This window comes from Perognathus longimembris, chromosome 13 (assembly GCF_023159225.1).
Source record: "Perognathus longimembris pacificus isolate PPM17 chromosome 13, ASM2315922v1, whole genome shotgun sequence".
Classification (NCBI taxonomy): Eukaryota; Metazoa; Chordata; class Mammalia; order Rodentia; family Heteromyidae; genus Perognathus; species Perognathus longimembris.
The window spans coordinates 23239489-23259793 of record NC_063173.1 but is presented as its reverse complement, the minus strand read 5'-3'; the positions used below and the strand labels follow the sequence as shown (position 1 = coordinate 23259793).

The window sequence follows — 20305 nt, the reverse complement described above, 5'->3', positions numbered from 1 at the left end:
GCAGACTCTTGTTCTGAGGAAACTTGATAACAAATCCACTTCTATTTACATTGCATAGAAAGAAAGCAACAAAATTGGTACCTTGTGGAAAAGAACTGAGCTTCAATAAATGAGAACTTTGCTCAGTTAATTAGTTAACTTCAACTCTTCAATACTATGTAAATTCAGTTTTCTAATCAATATAAATGAAGATATTTAACAGGCTAACACTTTAAGCCAAGCAAAACACAAAACTTTGTTGTTGTTGAGTTGATGTCTGCATTTTTTGGATTCATATTTTTCCTTTCTAAAGGAAAATAGATTATAAAAATTTGTAGGGGACTAAAAAACCCTATTTCTTGTGATGAAACATCACTGAAGCTAACTTTAATTCCTTATTCAGAGAACAGCTATCCAATAAAACATTCATAAGTTTATTGGAAAAGAAAAGAGGAAATATGGGTCTTAGTTCCAGAATCAGATATGCTTGATTGAAGGGGAGCCCTATGCTCACGTTATGACTGATTTGCTTTGCTTTGCAGGACAGTTCTGGAATGAGGCTGTGGAAAAGAAGGTGGTTTGTGCTTGCTGATTATTGCTTATTTTACTATAAAGGTGAGTTTGAGGCTCCGGTCGCGAAGATCTCTAAATGCTAAAGAGAGTGATAATGGTGGATCTCTAATACCCAGTTGTGGGACCAGTGGTATGAGCTAATTAGTACTTTATTTTTTTATTTTTTTGGCCAGTCCTGCCTGGGCCATGAACTCAGGGTCAGAGCACTGTCCCTGGCTTTTTTTTTTTTTTTTGCTCAAGGCTAACACTCTGCCACTCGAGCCACAGCACCACTTCTTGCCATTTTCTGTATATGTGGTGCTGAGGAATTGAACTCAGGGCCTCATGTATACGAGGCAAGCACTCTTGCCACTAGGCCATATTCCCAGCCCCTAATTAGTACTTTATGATCCTGCCAGAGTGTTTGTTTGTATGTATATATGTAACTGGTTGGTGACTTCAGTTTTATCAGTCCTGGCTTGGAAATACAATGTTTTTCGAAATGGACTCCAAGAAATGGAAACAGGATATTTTAAAAAAAAATTTTGCTTTGTGTGATTTTTGTTTTGTTTTTATTTTTCTCCTTTTGTCACTGTTTTTGAATTCTGTACTTTTTGTCCTGCATGTAAGTTTATCTGGGGAAGGGAAACATAGAAATAGTGGGACAAGGGGTGAATTAATTCTGCAGTGATAGTCACTAGACACTCTGTTGAAAATGAATTATATAACTTGGGGGACAGAAAGTTCAAAAGAAAAAAAATTGTGAGAAAAGAGGGAAGAGGTGACACTGTTCAAAAAGAAATGTACTCATTACCTGACCTATAACCCCTCTGCATATCACCTTTACAATAAGAATTTAAAAAAGAAATTCAATTAACACAGTCCAGTTTGCTTACTACTTAGAGTCTCAAGACCCAGGGTTACCTCAGCTCCTTCTCAAATTGGGATATAAGTTTACCTTGGAAGTATTCTACAGAACCAAGAAGTGTGGCGAAGGTGTTGTAGTTGGTGACCTGTCACCAAAGCTTGTCATTTGTGATAACAGACAGGCCACTAGTGAATTGTGTTGGCCATCTGAGCTCTTATGGAGCACTATATAAAGGTAGGGGCTAAGCAGTGCTGAGGAGGAAGTCTCAAAATAGAGAGGAAAAGTAAGACACTTACTTAGATAAGACTGATTATAATCTTTGCTTTAGGACATTCAAAGTCCTTAAGCACTTCTGGGAGTGACAGGTGATTTCCCTGCCAGAGTATCTGAAGACACCTCTTAGAAGACATGGATCGGGGGTGGGGAGGGGAAGAAAAAAGAAGATATGGGTTGGAGTTGGGCTTTTAAGGATTGGTAGACCTTTGCCTGTGTGACATAGGCATTACAAAGAGAGATTACAATTTGAGTAATGTTCTAGAAGCAGAAGAAGGTGGAATGACAGCTGGACTTACATAGCTGAATGAGTCTTGCATGGTGAATATTCTAGGAGACAAAGTTCAGCGGGTGGGGAAGTAAGCAAGGGAAATTGGGACTTTGCTTTATATTCAATGGCAAATCAACAAGTGCCTTTAAGTTAGAAATCAATGGGGAAAAGTGTCACTAGAAAGTAAGAGACAACTGGTCATGAAGATGGTTTGAAAGAAGGGGAGAGCAGAAGGCAGAATTTTTTTGCACATCCTTGTAACTTTGCCTAAGGGGTTCGCTCCTCCCTGAATACCCTTCCTAATCCCTAAAAATGCTTAGAACACTTAAAACCTTGACTTCTCCACACTGTGTGCCAAGTGTCTCTGCTCCCACAGCACTTGTCAACCCCCTTTAAAGTTAGCAGGCTGAGTTGAGTACACTCACATGTCTCTTTCTGCCCTTGGGGAGAGTGCCTGGCTGGTCCTCTTGCATGGTTCCAGCATTCACACAAAGGTTTCAAGGAGCACCTAGATAATCTGTGGAGAGGAGATAGTATAGGCCTGGGGAAACAGGGCCTTGGGAAGGTCACACGAAGGTTGTTCTGATGTGTATTTCCATTCAAAGACAGCCGAGAAGAAGCGGTCCTTGGGAGCATCCCTCTGCCCAGCTACGTGATCTCACCTGTGGCCCCTGAGGATCGTATAAGTCGCAAGTACTCCTTTAAGGTACTTCTCCTTCTCTATTACAGCAATTCATCTTAGGAAACTGTTCTCAGAAGTGTGCAGTGGCTCACACTTATAATCCCAACTACATGAGAGTCAGAGATGGGAGGATCATGGTTTGAGGTTGTGCTCCTGATCTAATCACTTTTGGAAAAACCCCACAGGCCTACTCAGAGATGTGCTTTCCTTTTTCAGTCCCTTAGCTACTTCTCTAGCCAACCAAGTTCACAAGCAAGATTAAAAAAATCATACGTTCTATTACTAAAACCAAGTACTTTTATACTAGGAAGTCTGTGGGGTCAGCATTGCTAATTTCATTTTATAAATTAGGAGTGTGAGGATCTGTGAGTATAAGAAACTTGTCTAAAACTACAAAGCTAGAAAATGATGTGGGCAGAACTCAGGTCTGAATTCTATCCTCTTTCAATTATGTTACAGGAAAGGGGACAATTTCTTTGCCTTTGTTTGCTTTTTCTTCCATGCCTTATCTTGGTTACTTCCTACACACTGCAAGAGACAGCAGGAGGTGGTTTAAATGGGCATTTATTGTATCAATTAGGAGCTCAGTCTCTTCTGTACTTCAGAAGCCTTTCTGGGATTATTTTCTTCAGTGATTTTTGGACTTTTCCTTCTGGATTGGATATCACTATTGGACAAGTACTTGGGAGACAATAGTACATGTGTTTGGGGGGAGGGCAGTATCGGGAATGTCCTCACAGTAACTTATAACTATTTATATCTTTCATCATAACACTTCATTGGGAGGTGTGAAAATAGATTCCAAGAAAACATCTTTTAATGTGTCCCTAGGTTCTCTCCTCTCTTTGAGCTACCATCACTCTTGCCCCCCTCTCTGCCCCTCCTTCTCCCTTCTCTACTCCCTTCCCACTCCACCCCCCCTCCCCCACCACACACAAATACTTGTCTGGAAAACAGAAGGAATTGTCAGCATCTGAGAGCACAGAAAGCTACTGCAGGCAGACCTGGTGGTTTTCTGCTGATTTTATAAGATGACACTGGTGTTTCAAGATGGAAAGAGAGGCTGGGGATATGGCCTAGTGGCAAGAGTGCCTGCCTCATATACATGAGGCCCTAGGTTCGATTCCCCAGCACCACATATACAGAAAATGGCCAGAAGTGGCGCTGTGGCTCAAGTGGCAGAGTGCTACCCTTGAGCAAAAAGAAGCCAGGGACAGTGCTCAGGCCCTGAGTTCAAGCCCCAGGACTGGCAAAAAAACAAAAGAAAACAAGACGGAAAGAGAAACCTTCCCCTTTGGTTGCAGCGTTAATCTTCTTAGGGGCAGAGGACAGATTTTGGCTAGTGTTCAGGATCTGTATTCTTGGGCATGGTGTGTACTGTCCTGGGCCTCACACCTGCCTCAAATGTCAGTTCTTCTTTCTGTGCACAGCTCACATTCACCCACTGTTGCAGGAATCCTTTGCCTCAGATTGTTCAGAGTTCCCTGTTAGGAACAACCCAGAAGCTTCTGTGGTATTCTGTCATTCTTCCCCAATGGCTGTTACCAGGGAGACTGGTTGCTAGGTGGACCCAGCCTCAGCCAGAACTATAGGATCAGCCATGCAGGGCTCATGGTGTCCTCTAGAGTAGTTCTGTCCTGATGAGCTGGGCTTTCATGCTCTGCTGGCTAACCTGGAGAGCCTCCTGTAGCGCATCTCTTGAATACACAGTCTTTTTACCCTGTAGGTCATCTCTAAGCAAGTTTGGCCACTCAGATCTAGGATCTGGAACAGAAAACATCCTCACACAGCTACAGTCTAAAGTCTTTACTGCTTCCACATGCTTCCAGGGTTCGCTATTGCCTACAGATTATAAATGTCCACGGATAAGTTACATCTTGTGTCTGTAACACCTAAGTGGAATGGAACCTTTGTTCCAATTAAGAAAGCAGGCACGGGCTGGGGATATAGCCTAGTGGCAAGAGTGCCTGCCTCGGATACATGAGGCCCTAGGTTCGATTCCCCAGCACCACATATAAAGAAAACGGCCAGAAGCGGCGCTGTGGCTCAAGTGGCAGAGTGCTAGCCTTGAGCGGGAAGAAGCCAGGGACAGTGCTCAGGCCCTGAGTCCAAGGCCCAGGACTGGCCAAAAAAAAAAAAAAGAAAGCAGGCACCACAGTTATCTGTGTTGTGGTGACTTGATCACCAGTAGACATCATAGATAGCTTCATATCATAATTTTTGGCAATATTTCAAAATGTCATTTATGCTTGTTGGCACCTTAATTATATAATTATTACATCTGCCACTTGATGTGTTTTTCAGCACATTATTTAAAAAGCACCTGAACTACTACATCACATGTTGAACTGATTCAGATAACTAGATTTCAGTATAATATATTTATTTTGTCTGCTTAAAAACATTTTGAGTCGGACATTGGTGGCTCATACCTGTAATCCTAGCAACTCAGGAGGCTGAGATCTGAGGATTGCAGTTTGAAGCCAGCCTGAGTAGAAAAGTAAGTGAAACTCTTGGCTCCAATGAACTACAAAAAAGCCAGAAGTAGAACTGTGGTAGAGTGCTAGCCTTGAGCAAAAAAAGTGGGCAGTGTTCAGGCCCTGAGTTCAAGCCCTAGGACTGGCACATGCAACCCCCTCCCCAAACACACACACCTTGAGAAGTGTTTGTAGGATTCACCAAACTATCAAAAGTGTCCATGCCACAAAACAGCGTAAGAGCCCCTGCTCCAGATTCTGGCTGAAGACATGCCAGGAGACACTACTCATTTGGTACTAGTTAATAAACTCTTGGTTTTGTTGTTTTGTTTGGTGGTTAATGGGTATAGGGGATACAACAGTGAAAGGGGGAAAAATCCTTGTCTTCGTGGGATGAATATTCTCAAGGTTGCCACAGTATGTAGAATGTTACAGGATAAGCAGACATCAGGAAAAGCTACCTTTCTCTTTCCACTTTCATTCTGTTGTCATCTCTCAAATCCATTTCCTCCTCTACATCCTCACTAGTCTATTTTGGTTGCCATCTTCCCTGTTCTAAATAACTTTCTGCCAGAACAGTGGCTTCACACACTTAGCACTCTGCACGTGCTGATAGTAACTACTTCTTTCTTTCTTTCTTTCTTTCTTTCTTTCTTTCTTTCTTTCTTTCTTTCTTTCTTTCTTTCTTTCTCTCTCTCTCTCTCCCTCCCTCCCTCCCTCCCTCTCTCTCTTTCTCTCTCTTTCTTTCTTTGTTTCTTTCTTTCTTTCTTTGTTTCTTTCTTTCTTTCTTTCTTTCTTTCTTTCTTTCTTTCTTTCTTTCTTTCTTTCTTTCTTTCTTTCTTTTTCTTTCTTTCTTTCTTTCCAATCCTGAGGCTTGAACTCTGGCCTGAGCACTGTCCCTCAGCTCCTTTTGCTCAAGGCTAGTCCTCTACCACCTGAGCCACAGTGCCACTTCCAAGTTTTTCTGTGATTTAATTGGAGATAAAAGTCTCACAGACTTTCCTGCCCAGACTAGCTTGAAACTATGATCCTCAGATCTCAGCCTTCTGAGTAGCTAGGTTTACAGGTTTACAGGCCACTGGCTCCTGGCAAACAGTTCATCCTCCACAGAGTTCCTAACTTGCACTTTGCGCAGATTGTGCTCTGACCACAAACTCTCCCGTGGCTCCCCCATTGCCTTCAGGATAAAGTCCAGTCTTGGTTCACAAAACCCTAGCCTGTCTATCTAGCCACATCTTTCATCACAGCTTACACCTTCCAGTCATATACAGTGGCTGAAATTCCCAGAACATCTTTTGCACATAGGCTTGTTTTGCTTTGCTTTACTTTGTTTTTAACATGCTTGGGATTGAACCAAGAATCTCACACTCTCTTTGCCATTGAGCCACATCTCTTGTCCTGCTCCTAGGCATTTGAGCTTCAGCCAAAGCCCGGAATGCTACCTGTGCTTTGGGTTTCTATTCAGGCTTATCTTTTCCAGCTTTTCCTTGGGCCCTCTGAGCAATTTAGGTTCCCTGCCACCTTTCTACAACTCTTTTTCACTGAAGTGAAATAAAATAATTTGATTTACTTATCCTGAGTAGTCACCAGAAAAACCAGCCTATAACTACCTGGATAGCTGTGGCTAGTCCCACCCTCAGACATGGGCCACACAGAATACTTTGTAACGGAAGTTATGGTCAATAGCAATAATTATACTTCTCAGGCAGGGTGTCCTCAGACATGCTTATATTTTATATCAAGTCCACTGTAAATTGGTGATGTAAATGTAAATTAAAGAAGACTCTGAAAGTTTCCAGAAAGGCTAGGTACTGGTGGCTCATACCTATAATTCTAGCTACTCAAGAATCTGAGATCTGAAGTGGTTCAAAGCCAGCCTAGGCAGACAAATCCAAGAGATTTTTAGATCTCCAGTTAGCTAGGAAAAAACTGGAAGTGAAGGTATAGCTCAAGTGGTAAAGCACCAGCCTTGAGTAAAAAAGCCAAACAAGGGCATAAGGCCCCCAGTTGAAGCCCCAGTACCAGCATACACACACGCACAAAAAAAACAGTTTCCAGAAAGCTCATTCATCTGTCCCCTCCTTACATTGTTCAGGTGATTGCTTCTGTCCTAACTTCAAATAACATCTTGTGAATATAATGAACACTAGGTGATGCAGTAAGCATCATGTGTGATTTATGTAGCCCTTCGGGGTAGAAACTACTGTTGCCTGTGGTCTCATTTTAAAGATGAGGAAACAGAGACACAAAGAGGTAGAGAAATTTGCCCAGACTTAGCCTTGATAGGTGGTAAGAGCAGAGCCCATCTTGGACAGTAAGCTTCCTGCAGCAGCCTGAATTCCTGCTCTGTTTTCTATACTGATCATAATTCCCCAAAGGTTGAAGATGAGAAGTTCTTTTGCTTACTGTCAATGAATGGACACTGTTTGTGAGCCTGAGACCACCCTCCCCCCTAAAATAAACAAAACAACCTTTATGCTATCTGGGTCTTGGCAGGCTCAGGGCACTTGGAACTTGGGTCAGTAGGCCAGATGAGAAGGAAGCTTGTGTTCTTTCTGCCTTTACAGTGCACGCAGTAGGCACTCAGGAAATCTCCTAATACCATCTTCCTGTGAAGATTGGGTTTTGAGTGTTAATTCCAAAATACAAGACAAGCCCCTGCTTATCAGAGAAGACAGGGTGTGTGGTGTTGCCTGTGGTTGGCAGAGCATCTCATGGGCTTTCTAGTATCTTCCCAGATTGTTTCAAGGAGACACACGAAAGCACCTCGCAGAAGCACATAGTAGGTGCACCTAATTTTTTAATCCAGGTTTGGTCAACTCTGTAGTGTCTTTTGAAGAGACAAAAACATGTTTGGGCACATGTTGCATTTTATGCCAAGCAGTTGAAGCACAGTGGACCACATCGTCATGAGTACCACGCTCCATGCTGTGAGAGCTGATTTTGAGTTAATTCTTGTCTGGTTGGAAGTTGGAAGTGTGTGCTTCGGAGGAACCCAAACAAGGATTCTTGAGTCTACTTCTACAGAATGAGGATTTTTAAAAAGTCTACTTCTGGGGCAGGGATGTAGCTCAGTAGGAGGGTCCTCCGGTGGTAGTTACAAAGCCCTAGGTTTGATCTTCAGCACATAACACCCTCTGCCAAATCTGTTTCTAATGTACACCTTGCCTTTGTGCCCCCTCCTTGGCTGGAGTGAGATAAGTAGGACATAGATTCAGCTGCCAGGATTTTCTTACAAGGAACAGGCACAACTAACATTGGTCGTGCTGCAGTAAGAAAATAGCATCTAGCTTATGGTAGTTTCTAGATATGGAAACAAGTTAACTGGTGCTGGGACTTTTAGTCTGGAGGGGGAAGAACACAGCCAGGGCACCTCCTTGTTCTTTCTCCCAGAGGGACCATGCTAACCTCTCCTTTCCTGGTGTCTGTCTCATGCTTACAGGCTGTGCACACGGGGATGCGGGCACTGATCTACAACAGCTCCACCGTGGGCTCCCAGGTGGAGCAGTCAGGAATGAGGACCTACTACTTCAGTGCCGACACCCTAGAGGACATGAATGCATGGGTCAGGGCCATGAACCAGGCTGCACAGGTGCTGTCTCGATCATCACTGAAGAGGTGAGTCCTGGGGGAGGGTCCCTGCCACCCCCTTCACTAGTCTAGGATGAAAGCCTCAGGTACCCTAACCCACCTGTATAGTTCCTTTTCTTCACCAAACTAAGAGAGACACTGAGGTCTAGAGGGGTGGACTTCTTGCCCTTTAGTTCCTTCTAGAGTTTGTCTTTTGGCCATCTTTCATTGTGAGTCTATTCCATAGTGGGTCTGTGCTTGGCTTTGTGCCCCACCTCCCATTTCTTTTTGAAATTTTAATTAAACTTTTATTAGCATATATTGTAAAAAAAAAAATGGGTTTCAGTACTTTGAGCTTGTTTCTTCCTTCATTGCCCTCTTTTGTCCTCTAGTCTGTCCTTAGTCTGTCGGGTCCTCATTCTCTTCCAAAATAGCTACCTGTCATTTGTTTATTTGTTGGTTTGTTTATTATTTAGCCAGTCCTGGGACTTGAACTCAGAGCCTGAGCACCGTCCCTCAGCTTCTTTTGCTCAAGGCTAGCACTCTACCACTTGAGCCACAGCACCACTTCATTTTTTTTGTTGTTGTTGTTTTTTCCATTTATGTGATACTGAGGAATCCGTCCCAGGGCTTCATGCATGCTAGGCAAGCACTCTACCACTAAGCCACATTCCCAGCCCCCAAATAGATACCTTTCTATCTTCATGTCTTCCCCCCACATCTAAATCTAGATTCTGCATGTGAGAGAAAGCATGAGATACTTGACTTTCTGAACCTGGCATTTTTTTTACTTTCCATGGTAATCCCCCATTGAGGATCATCTGTCCATTTCGCTCCAGTGAAGTGTTTCTGTTCTTAATGGCTAAATAATACTTCATTGTTGTATGTGCCCATTATATCTGTGCCCACTCCTCTGCTCAATTGCACATCTTTTTTAGTCCTTATACAGTTTGTCCTGCAAGAATTTTCTTGTCATGACAACATGGATGGCAAATGGGCTATTTTTTTATGTACAGGCTTTGTAGAATTCATTGTGGCTAACTTAGGACAAAGGAGAATTTGAGATTGACATTGGCCTTAATAAGAAAAAAGTGTTGTAATTAATAGATGATATCTGCTTAAACATATCACCTATCAATTACAGTACTTGTTAAGATTTGGATTTTTCCCCCTTTCTTTCATTTTTACCTGAAAAAAAAATTTATATTAGATTTTGGTTAGGAATCTTTGAAGGTCTCCGGCCATTGTATTCTCTCTAAGCTTTCTCTGAACTTTTTGAAATTTATTACTGTTTTGCTCTTAATGAACTTCTAAGACACCCATGATTATGTTTGTGTCAATCCTTGCCTTAGTTTTTAAAACACACCCCATATTCGATCTTTAGAGTCAAAGACATAATAGCATTTTTCCCTTCCTGAAGGATGAACTCATGAGCCAAGCAAATACCATCTTATTTACTTTTCCATTTTTCCAGAATAAGATATTCAGATGGATGGTTAATTAAAATTATTTAAAAGTGGGACTCAATTTTGCCTCTCCTCCAGTCTAGTGATGTATTTTGGAAAGTCTCCTTCTCTGTAAGTGGTCACCCTTGCAGTGGCTGCTGTTCTCTCCAGTGGAGATTTTCACCCAGATCCTTTGGCTAGTCATAAGCAGATGCTTTCTTTATGGCAAGTGTGCGTGTGTGTGTGTGTGTGTGTGTGTGTGTGTAAATACTAGCACTCGTGATCACAGGTGACAGAAATGAAATCAGCTTTACCTTAAAAGGGATGAATATGTTGCTTTTTGCCACTGAAAAGTGCAGGACAGATCTGGCTTTAAAATAGCTGGATTCAGGGGACTGGGAATATGGCTTAGTGGCGTGAGTGCTTGCCTTGTATACATGAAGCCCTGGGTTCGATTCCTCAGCACCACATATATAGAAAAAGCCAGAAGTAGCACTGTGGCTCAAGTAGTAGAGTACTAGCCTTGAACAAAAAGAAGCCAAGGACAATGCCCAGGCCCTGAGTTCAAACCCCAGGACTGGCAAAAAATAATAATAATAGAATAAGATAGCTGGATTCAGGACTCCACGCCATTGTCATTCTGAGTTCCTCTCAGCCTCTGGGTTCTGCTCACCTCTTTGCTGGACTCAGTCTTGAGCTACATGGGGAAATCCTTAGCATGTCTGAGATCTGGTGGTGAGGTTGCTGCAGTAGCCCTAGTCTTGTGCCATAGGTCCAGAGTCCAGCAAGAAATAAACCATAAATCAATGACAACGTTTACAGGCATGGGAGATAATAACCATGATACAAGAAAGTCAGATAGGCATAACTGAGGAAAAGCCTTCAGAGTAAAATGGTGCACTGATGGCCTGAGGCAATCTAGAGATTCAAGGATCCTTATTAGACCCTGGCTGGAGGCAAAGTGAGACTACAGTTTGTAGCTCACACCATTGTGATGGCTTTATACCTGTATAGCAGCTACATGGGAGGCAGAGATTGAGAGGATTGTGGTTTTAAGTCAGCCTGGGCAAAAAGTTTACATGACACCCATCTCAAACAGTAAAAAGCTGAACATGATGGCATGTGCTTGTTATCCAAGTATACTGGAAGCATAAGTATGAAGATTGCAGTTCAGGCTAGCCTGGGCATTATTGAGACTCTACTAGAATAATAACTAAAACAGAAAGGGCTGTTTGGCTCAAATGGTACAGCACTTTCCTAGCATATATAATGCCCTGAGTTTTAACCCCAGTATCACCCAAAGAAAAATAGTGGGTCAAAGTGAGCAAGGGAAGAAGAGATCATAAGTGTGGATGATAATAAATCTACCTCATAAGGCACTAGGGTCCTTATATCATGTAATCTCTTCCCTGACTCTTGTGTATGTTGCATACACTCGCTTGTAGTACTTTCTTTGTGTGTGTGTGTGTGTGTGTGTGTGTGTGTGTGTGTGCTTTTAGTGCTTTCTTTCTTAATCATAGATCTTCCATAATCATACTTGCCTACATTCTCATTGGTTCCTTTACCAAAACCTTCAGCCCCTTGAGAGCAGTAAACTCATTTATCAATGCCTGGCACATAGCGAGCACTCAGTTCCTAGTGTCTGGGTACTTGGTTAGTTGCGCAGTTGGGTGAATGAATGGATGGACAAAACAGCCATGAAACCTTTACTTGTAAGGTGCTCAAAGATTCAAGATGGGGCTGGGGATATAGCCTAGTGGCAAGAGTGCCTGCCTCGGATACACGAGGCCCTAGGTTCGATTCCCCAGCACCACATATACAGAAAACGGCCAGAAGCGGCGCTGTGGCTCAAGTGGCAGAGTGCTAGCCTTGAGCGGGAAGAAGCCAGGGACAGTGCTCAGGCCCTGAGTCCAAGGCCCAGGACTGGCCAAAAAAAAAAAAAAAAAGATTCAAGATGGCTGAGACTAAGCAGAACTTTTTGAAGATTTGTGTGTAAAATCAGCCTTCTCAAAAATGGCTCACACATGTCGGGCTGTCTTTGAAGAATTAAATCTTTGGCATTCACATTCTGGTCACCTTGGGTCAAGGCATGGCTAGGTAAACCCCTAAAGGCTTTGACCCCAGTGGAAGTTGTTAATAGACAACGTTTCAGTTCTGCAGGGAGCGGAAGTTGTTAATAGAGACGGTTTCAGTTCTGCGGGGCTTTGGAGTCACAGCAGACAGGGCTTGAGTCCTTGAGGTGCCACTGGTGCATGACCCAGGGCAAGTTGGTGAAGCTCTTTGAGTCTTGCTTTCACTACTTGTAATGAAAGGACAATAGCACCCACAGCCCAGCCGGTTTGTGTGAGAGCTGTAAGAAAAGGTAATGAAGTGCTTTGTGCATTTATTAAGTGCTCGGTCTTTGATGGCTGCTGCTGCCATGGTCCCTTCCTTCATTAGAGACAAGTTATTGTAAGTGATATGGCCCTCATGTATAAGTGTTCTCAGCCTCTCAAGACTTGACAGAAGTGACCTCGCAGGATTTTAGAAGGGATTAGAGATGGTTCCAGGTACACGATGGGAGTCAGCCTATGGTAACAATAACCAAGCATTGGTTATATCAAAATGCCATCTGTAGTTCTATTTTAACCTGATTCATGGAATTTGTGTATTTACTTTCCAGTATCAGGATTTGCACCCAGAGCTTCACACATACACTCACTACTTCGGTTAGTGCTCCACCACTTGAGCCACACCTCTCCCTCTTTTTGCTTGTTATTTTGGATATGGGTTATCACAAACTTTTTTTGCCTATGCTGACTTTGAACCTTGATTTGGCTCCTGGGTAGCTAGTATTATAGGATTATAGGTGTTAACTACTGTCACCCAACTAAGGCCAGAACCTTTTTCTAGGAGTATAGCTAGACTGGCTGCCCCTCTAAGACTCTCTGGTAATTTTCCCAGCCAATGCAGGCTGAGCTGGAGTATGTTCCTTTGACTCCACTAGGGCCACTGTGTGTCCCTAGTACCACGTGATAGGGATACAGATATAACTGAACCTGCCTCAAGGCCAGGGGAGAGACATAGTGGATGTCGGGCATTGAAAGAGTTAACTGTACTGTGTCTCCTCTAGCCTTAGTTCACAATCTTGCCTGAATGCCTTCTTTCTAGTCACCAGGTTTGCATGTGTGCAGGCCCTGGTGCACACATGGAGAAGCAGTAGGGATGGAGGCTCAAGCACAAGAACCCTGAAGTCTACCTGGGTTTAAGTCCTGTCACCACTCTTTTCCTTCTGTATGGCCTTGTGAAGATCATTGGTCTCCTCTGTACCTCCAGTTCCTTAACTCTAAAACCTAACTCCCAGTACTCACAGGATACTTCTTACCGAGTCATTGTCATTGGGATCCTGTTTGAGCTGTTCCCTCATAAAATAGACAGGTAATTTTATGGAATGGCCTGTTCTTTAGTTACTAGCTCTGAAGATTAAGCAGCTGATTGTACTTTGGACTGATTAGACACTAACTATTGCGACCCCAAATTCAAGAGCCTCCTGCCCAGGTTGGAATGCTCTAGTAGACATGATAGGTAGGACTACACAGACATGAGTTTCATGGGATTATCACATGTGTCATTTATCTTTATAGAGCGCCCTTCACCTTACTGGTCATTGTGCAGAATTTCTGAACATACAGTGATCTGTTGGATGGGCCTGTGGTCTGAAGGAACCTATAGTCTATTTGGGAGCTGGCTGAGTAAACATACAGTTATGGGTCCAGTATAGTTGGTATGACAATGTCAGCCTAAGGTCTTACTATACACTGAGGGGTGGCGTCTTGAGGAGCTAATGTTTAAGTTAGATCTCTAAAGGAATAGAAGGTAGGCAAGCAGGTGAGACTGTACACCATGAGTGGTCCAGGCAGAGAGACCAGCTCATGCAAATGCACAGAGGTTAGGGAGTATACAGTGTGCTCATTAGGGATCTTGGCTGTGGAGGGGACTAAATGTCTTGCTTGTTTTTTGCAGGGATGCCGAGAAAGTAGAGCGGCAGGCGGTGCCCCAGGCCAACCATACAGAGTCCTGTAGAGAATGTGGTCGTGTAGGACCTGGACACTCCAGAGACTGCCCTCATCGCAGCTATGATGACTCCTTCGGCTTTGAGAGGAGGGAGCAGGAAGAAGAGCGATACCGTCCTCAGAGAGACCCGCTAGAAGGCAAGCGGGACAGGAGCAAGGCCAAATCCCCGTACTCACCAGCAGAAGAGGATGCCTTGTTTGTGGATTTACCTGGTGGCCCAAGAGGCCAACAGGCACAGCCCCAGAGGATAGAGAAGAACGGTGTGCTGCCTCCTTCCTATGGCCCAGGAGAGCAGAATGGGACTGGAGGGTACCAGAGGGCCTTTCCTCCTAGAGGCAATCCAGAGAAGCACAGCCAGAGGAAGACCAGCCTGGCCCAGGCAGAGCACTGGGCAAGGACCCAAAAGGGGGACAGCAGGAGGTCAGTGAGAGCATCAGATTCTTGCTAATAATGGGCATCATAATGTAGTCAAAATGGCTATCATTCTCCTAGCACTTGCTGAATAAATGCCAGCCTTAAACTCTTTACCTCTATTATCTCCATAAATGCCTATAACAGTCCTATGAGGAGGGATGATGGCTCAAGCCAGAGACAGGGGTTTGGAGAAGCAATGAGGCAGCCTTCCCTTCTCCCAGATGAGTTGCCATGCCAGAGTTCAAACCCAGGTCTGTGGTGCCCCAGAGCCCTCAGAAATTACACTGGCAGTGTCTCTGTTCCTAGAAAGGATGCCTTAAGGCACTCTGCAGGGAAATAGTAGCTCATCTTCTTCCCTTCCACAGTTATTTCTCTGGACCCAAGAAATATTTGTGGAAGCTAGAGGACAGACCCATGTTTTGATTCCAAGCACGTATCGAAGCATGTAGGTAGTGTTCAGGCACTGTTGACATTGGGCTTTATCAAATCTGTTCTTCCAGAAGCAGTTTTTAATTATTTAGAAGGGCACATCTCTTGCTATTGCAAAGCACAATCTGTATTGAATTTTAGATTAACTGGGATACATTTTTGACCACGGAGAATTCAGGGTCACCTGCCTTCCCTGTTGTTCACAGAAGCTACCATGCTTTGTCATCATTATGAAGACACATGAGTTTCCCTCACCATCCTCAGCACTCTAAAACAAGTGTATGAAAGGAGGAAATAGCATAGCCATTATGCACTTAGGATCAACTAGAGTGGTAGTCATGAATGTACCACAGCTCAGGCCATGTTTGCCACAGACCTGATAACATGTCCTAAAATACACATTTCTTTCTCCTTCCAGCAGAAAAACTCAGGCTGTCTCCCTGTGGTCTTGGAGGCTGAAATGTTCCTATGTGATTGAATAGCCTTCCTTTTCAGATGTGGATGTGGTGTGTAAGTGTGGGTTGCTGTGACCCACTCATCTAGTCCAGTTGTAAAGGTGGATAGGGGAGAAACCACAATAGAAATCCTCTAAGCCACTGGGGGACATGGCTGCAAAACAGACCAGAAAGAAAGACCTTTTGTGTTGTAGCCAACATACCTTCCCATTTACACTGGGAGTGGCCAGGTGTCAATTCTGTTTGTTCAAACTCTGTGTCTTACTAAAAACAGAAAACTACTGTCTCAGACACAGGGGACTGACACTATGGCTCTTGGTGCTGGGGCAGGAAGCCTCCTGGGTGGTTGTAAGATGATCTACTGCTGAGGGATTGCAAACTTGTTAGGTAGAGTACCTTGTTGTCCACGGTAAGGCATGCAGACTTTACATGAACAAGTAATGAGAACCAGTGGAAAGTTTTAAGCTTTGATTAACATTTCTCAAAGAGCCTAAGAAGACGGCTGTTATAATCATCCAGGATGATGACAATGGAAATAGAAATAACCAGATTTGAGGTACATTTTGGAGGTTGAAATAGTGGTGCTTGTCCATGCTCTAGATGTGCAGGATGAAGAGAAGAGAGGAGAGAGAGGAATGAGGATATTCCTAGGCTCTTGATGCAGGCAACTTAGTGGCCACTGAGATGGGGAAGGCTTCTTTGTCTATTTAGACATTTAAGTGAAGTGGGAGGTTCACAGGTGAATTTGGAGTTTGCATTCAGGTCTGGCTCGGCTAATAAGTGGATGAGGTTTCTTGTATGAGATGTGAACATAGCTGGGAAAGGTGAGTTTCCTAAGAAGTGTGGGACTTGTGAGGTGTTCAGGAGGAGGAGACTAGTAGATTATGGACAGTGTAGGCTTAGTCCATGCAGAAATTTGAGTCATTGCTCTGGGGTGGTAACTGATACCCTGGCAGTAGTAGGTTATCCAGAATGGATTTCTTGGAGCCCTAGTTCTTAATCCTAATCCTAGTTGTACAGTTTGATCATTTGAGATCATAACCCAATGGTTTGGAATGTAATTGGTTTGGGGTGAGGTCAAGCATCACATGTTTTAAAGGCTCTCCAGGTGATTGATCCCAGTAATGTGTGGCCACAGTTGAGAAACAGCTGCTTGGTTACCTATTGGGATCACCCAGAGAAGGGTTAGCTTGACTGAAGTCTTGGCCCCATGCTGATATCTCCTGTTGGTCTAAGTTACAGCTTGCACATCAGGATTGTGTGAATTGTGTGTATACACACATGAACATGCATGTGCTACTGGAGCTTGGACTCAGGGTCTGCACTTTGTCCCTTAGCCTTTTCACTGAAGGCTGACACTCTACCACATAAGTAGTACCTTCATTTCCAGCTTTTTAGTAGTTCATTACTAATAAAAGTATCATGAACTTTACCCAATCTGGCTTTGAACCTCAATCTTCATACCCCAGCCTCCTGAGTAGCTAGTATTACAGGCATGAACCACCAGTGCCCAGCAGAAAATCAGGATTTTTAATAAGCATATCTTCCCCCAGCCTCCTCCCCCATGATTCTCACGTACAGCAGAGTTTGAGAATCCCCGGCTCAGAATGAGCAACAGCAGAGCAAGGACAGAGCAGCAGAGCAAGAAATCCCCAGCCCAAGAGTTGGGCAGAAGCAAAATGTCCTTGGGGCAGATTGAGCAGGCTATGGGGAGAAGGGATGGAAAGGAAAATGGAATGTTCCTGTGGGAAGAGTTTCTAAAAAATTGAGTTGGCAGTGCAAGGTTCTGCACATGATGACTTCTCGCTCCCTAAGTGGGGCAGCTTCCAGGACAGGCTCTGCTGGAGAAAGCCCTGGAGCCTCCAGGGCTCTGCTGGTCTGTTCCTCATGGTGGGAGAAGGCCTTTACTTTCATGGAGCATTTTGTTTGAGCTAGAGTTTCCAAGTTAAGTCAGGAGGCAGTGACAGGGAGGGGGGAAAAATCCAGTGAGGTGCATGGCTAGTGAAAAACCTTTTGTGAGAAAGGACTTCCAATCACAGAGCAGCTGATAGGCAGTTATAATCTGTTAGTTGTGAAATGTCTCTACAAACCATATCTGAAAACCCACAAGCCTCCATTATCTGCTGCACACAATGACCTGTACTGTGGGGAGAAATGGGTTATGCAAGCAGAAAGGTCACAAAGTAATCAAAGGATTAGAGGTGGCCAGGAGGGCCCTGGACCTTCCCTAGAATGGAGGGTGGGGCCAGGTGCAGATGGCTCAGGAAGCTGAGATACGAAGATCTCAGGTCAAAGCCAGCCTGGGCAGGAAAGTCCAGGAGACACACACACACACGCACACGCACACACACAGGCACACGCACACACACACACACACACACACACACACACACACACACACACACACACACACACACCCCGAAATGGAGCTGTGGTAAAGTGCTACCAGAGAGAGAGAGAAAGAGAGAGAGAGACACTCAGGTATAGCAGCCAGGCCCTGTCTTGAAAAAGAGAGTGAGTATAAGGAGAGAGAAAGGAATGAATGAATATGGAGGATGGGAGTTTGAATCATTCTTACTTAAGGGGCAAGGGGACATCAGGCTTTGAACATTATTGCATACACGAGAATTTCAGTTTAATTTTGAAGTAGATCTTGATTTCAGAGTGAAGAATTGAAGGCAGAGTATAGAGAAAAAATGCTGTCAATCATTTTGAAGAGACTGAAGTACTCAGTCTCTGATTTTCAGTTGTTTCTTAAAAGGTCTGGATTTTGGATTCCCCAGTTTGGTTTTTTTTTTTTTTTTCTTGATATATTTGTGACTGAGTAGCAGTGGCTCATGCCTGTAATCCTAGCTACTCAGGGACTGAGATCTGAAGATCTCGGTTTGAAGCCAGCCTAGGCAGAAAAATCTGAAAGACTCTTATCTCTAAGTACCCAAAAGTCAAGAAGAGGAGCTATGTCTCAAGTGGTGGAGTGCTAGCCTTGATTTAAAAAAAAAAAAACAAAACAAAGAAAAGAAAGCTTAGAGACATCACCTAGGCTCTGAGTTCAAGTCCCATAAGCAACACACAGACACCCACATATACACACACAGATGTATTTGTAACTTCTTATAGTAAGTGATAAGAAAGACAGATCAGGCTGCTTAATAAAGAAACCTCCATTTTCCATTTCAAATATAGATGTGTATTTTGTGTATAATTAAGAATGTGGCAATCTCATTATCATTCAACTGAGCACATTAAGGCCTTGGAAGGAGGGCTATTTGGACTGCAGTATGATCCTGCTTACTTGGCTTTAGAATGTGTAGGGAATTATTTCTAACTAATCCTTTTAGTACTTGGAAGTATATATTATATTTCATGTTACTATACTCCTTTAGAATATGGTTTGGGGGAGTCTGACATATTCTTAGAATTGAAGCACATTGTAAGAGCCTGTTTGGAAATTCTGGCCTTCCAGTTTTACTCCCCCCCCCCCCCCAGTATTTTAAATAAAGCATACTTATAAAATAAAAAGATGGGTGGAAGCAAGGCAGGGTACTCAAATCATCAAATAAGGAACAGATAGAAAGTGAAAGTCCTATGTGACTGATGTTAGAGTGAGGAATTTTTGCCATATAAACAATTCGTTAAAAAAAAAGCTGGCTTTACACTTTAATGTAACCATGTTTCGAGTGGCTGTCAGAGTATCCTGTTTAGTGCCTTTTGGGACCACAAGGTTCCATGGCTACACAGCAGGGTGTGAGGGCAAGACCTATTGATCTCTTTTTGGGGGTAAGGCTGCGTTTGGGAGCCAGCAAATAGTTCTATTTTCAGAGCAGAGCTGCTCGGGTCAGAGTTCTGTTTTCAAGGCAGAGCTCCCAACTTGTGCTGGGGGTCCTCATCTTCTTGGAGGACCTCTCATTCTATCATGTCACTTTGCTATCAGTGAGTTGCTATAATTGAGGCTACTAAAGACCAGGTCCTACCATTGTGCAGATAGGTTAGGATCACCCCAAAATGGCAAAGTGTAACATGGTGGAGGGTACTCTGTCCAGGCGTGGAAGCAAGGGCCGAGTAGGCTGCAGAGCCGGATGGGTGGGTTGGAGGGTAGGAGTACAGCCGAGACATGCTTTGCATACTTTACTGTTTGCATCAGGCAAGATAAACAATGGTTGGTAAAGTTCTGATCTTTCAGCGGAAGCCTCTCATGGTTTCTGCCCCAGCCACCCACCACCTCTGAGCATTCAGGCATTGCCTGAGCTTCAGAGCTATGCCCATCCCACCTTGGAGAATCGAATGCAAACACTCCCACCTAGTGGCAAGTAGTAATAGTCATACTTGGCACACAGGACCAGGTCTAGGGTGGAGGAATTTTAAGATTTCCTTCTGTAATTCTTAGCTTCAAAGAAACCATTAAAGGGAAGGAGGGTGGGGGGAGAGAAGCTACAACCTATGACATGGTTCTTATTCTTGTTTTATAATAAGGAAAGTGAGACCCACAGGGCAGAAATGACCCTGCTTTGAGGTCAGCCAGATAGAAGTGATTAAGTGTGCTGAGCATACAATTAAAAAGCACTTTTCAAACTTTTGAGAATGTCAGAATCACCTGGAGGTCGGTTTGAACACTGGTGGTTGGGCCCTGTCCCAGACATGCTGATTCACAGGTCTGTGGTGCAATGGATACCTGCATTAAAAATACAGTTTATTTTAATTGAGGAGGAATGATCACATAGATAGGATAAATATGGTATTTTGGTATATATACTTTGTAGAATGTTTAAATCAAGTTAATTAATACCCATCCTCACCTACTTATTGTGTGTGTGTTTAGTAAGAACATTTCAAATCTTGC

General features: G+C 43.6%; 1 protein-coding gene across 7 annotated transcripts in view; it reads left to right on the top strand.

Annotated features, from left to right (window-relative positions):
* The window catches only part of Plekha7 (pleckstrin homology domain containing A7), a 200601-nt gene that overhangs the window by 142227 nt on the left and 38069 nt on the right, over positions 1 to 20305 (top strand). For all 7 annotated transcript variants that reach the window (XM_048360240.1, XM_048360239.1, XM_048360242.1 and 4 more), the window contains 4 exons: positions 522 to 594; positions 2549 to 2649; positions 8545 to 8720; positions 14120 to 14590. In XM_048360240.1, the coding sequence (XP_048216197.1) occupies positions 522 to 594; positions 2549 to 2649; positions 8545 to 8720; positions 14120 to 14590 (821 nt within the window). The remainder of the gene's footprint in view (positions 1 to 521; positions 595 to 2548; positions 2650 to 8544; positions 8721 to 14119; positions 14591 to 20305) is intronic.